General features: G+C 38.7%; 1 protein-coding gene across 1 annotated transcript; it reads right to left on the bottom strand.

Annotated features, from left to right (window-relative positions):
* Positions 1-721: 721 nt before the first annotated feature.
* On the bottom strand, positions 722-1,486 carry LOC147425032 (uncharacterized). The gene has a single exon (XM_086500015.1). It carries the CDS (start codon positions 1,484-1,486, stop codon positions 722-724), a length of 765 nt encoding a protein of 254 aa, XP_086356141.1.
* Positions 1,487-2,020: the final 534 nt, after the last annotated feature.

The raw sequence follows: 2,020 nt of genomic DNA on the forward strand, positions 1-2,020 counted from the left end.
CAACTTGAAATTTTACTAAAATTTATGACTTAGTACTTACCAGAATTCTATCCATACGGATTGTAGTTTGACATGGAGAAACATTGAGTGTTTTCTTTCCCTCATGCCCAACCTATGGTAGAACAAGGTGTAAAAAACTTCTTTCTAGCTTGACAAATAAATTGCCAAAACTTGGAAGGAAAACAGGACACTTTAGTGTCTCAAGACACTTAAGTGTCCAATTACAGAATTAGTGTTAAAGCATTGAACTTCTGATGCTTTTCCTTCATAGCTTCCTTGGCTATGTTGTTGTTCAATTTTGGTTTGCCACTTCATTTGAACTTTTTCTTGCCTTGGTGGTTCTTGTGTCTTTCTACACTTATTGGGTTTTATTGATGGCACTGTTTGCTGCTTTGGTCGCCATATGAAGACTGGCTCAATTGATCTTCCTTTTTGTTGCTTCGACCTCCATATGTAGACAAGATTTTGTGGAAGAGCATTAGAAGTGTTTGGGTTGCTCTCCTTCGTTCATTGTTGCAATTGTTGTGGATTTGATCGTGAAGTTTGCTTAATGGTTTGATGCTTCTTTGGTTAGTTGTAGGAAGTCTGCTCCACCTTGTAGGCTTGATGTGGTGGTTGATGGTCAAAATTGATGTCCTTCATAATAGCCTTGTGCTCGTAAAGACTTCAGAGTTGTAAGTCATCCTATTGATTTGTTTGAGTGAACCTGATTTCTGTTAATCTAGCAAGGTGTCTCATCTTTGTTGATCTTCTGTTGTTGTATTAGTGCTTTTGGCAGCAACACTGGTCTTCTTGCAGTCCTTTGTTGACCTTGATCAGAGTGGTATTTGGGTTGGTAGATCTTTTTCTTGCTTGAGTGTTGAACCCATGTCGATGACCCATTTGATGTAGAGGCTTTGTCCTTGGTTTCTTTTTTTACCTTGGGGAGTTGCTTGTTGAGGTTGGCCTTGCCCTTGTCCAGTGTCACTAGCTTCTTACTTGATTCATCTGTGCTCAAAGTACAATCATTGGGGAGTTGCTCGTTGAGGTTGGCCTTGCCCTTGTCCAGTGTCACTGGCTTCTTACTTGATTCATATGTGCTCAAAGTACAGTCTTTGTGGTCCTTGTTTGTAGGCACTAGCATATCAATAGAGTTATAGGTAATTGAGTAATTATGCACCTTCATCCAATAAATTCCTAGTATTAAATCTTCTTTAAGTGTCGTAGGAGCCATTACATGGAAATGACATGCTACCAATTGTGAGCCAATGCTGAGATAAGTTTCAGTCACACCTATACATTCTCCTCGGGAATTTGTATATGTAGTCATGCTCTTAGGAGAAATGTCGAGAGGAGGTTCTTTCAAGAGTATCCACGTACCATAGGACATGTAATTATGCTCTACCTGTGCATCCACCAAAGTTAAGCATGGTACTTTCTTGTCCTTGCTTTGAATGTCCAAATATATTCTTCTTGTTGTTGCACTATTTTGAGCTGCATCTGACATGCCCTGTTGTTGAAGATGTTTGTCCTTTGTTGTATTGGTTATCTCGTGGATTGTCAAAATTTATGGCTTCATTCCTTGAAGCATGTGGTATCTGAGCAATATGTTCTTGTTTCATTCTTAGCTATTTCTTTTCAGATTTGGCCAAAGGTAGTTTTACTGGTACTTTTGGCTCTATGAACTTGATGGAGTTACCTTTGAGAGAGAAATTATGTTCCTCAAGCCATCTACCATTGAAGTACTAATTCCTCCTTGAGTTGAGTAGCTGCCATAACTTTGAACCTTGTAGGCACTAGGTGTGAATCAATGATAACATCAACTGATATTGTCCCTATGGACTCAACAATTAAATCCCTCATGATGGAAATAAGCTTGAGATTTACATTAATTTTGGGTTCACCTATAAGTATCCATGTGCTATACCACATCAAATTCAATTGCATTCACGATCCACTAGTGTATAGCACTTTACCTGAAGCTTGTTTGAGCTTTGAATCTATAACTCTATCCATGGAACCACTAAAGCATTTTCCTTTT

Source organism: Adiantum capillus-veneris, chromosome 25 (assembly GCF_014529385.1).
Source record: "Adiantum capillus-veneris isolate H3 chromosome 25, ASM1452938v2, whole genome shotgun sequence".
NCBI lineage: Eukaryota > Viridiplantae > Streptophyta > Polypodiopsida > Polypodiales > Pteridaceae > Adiantum > Adiantum capillus-veneris.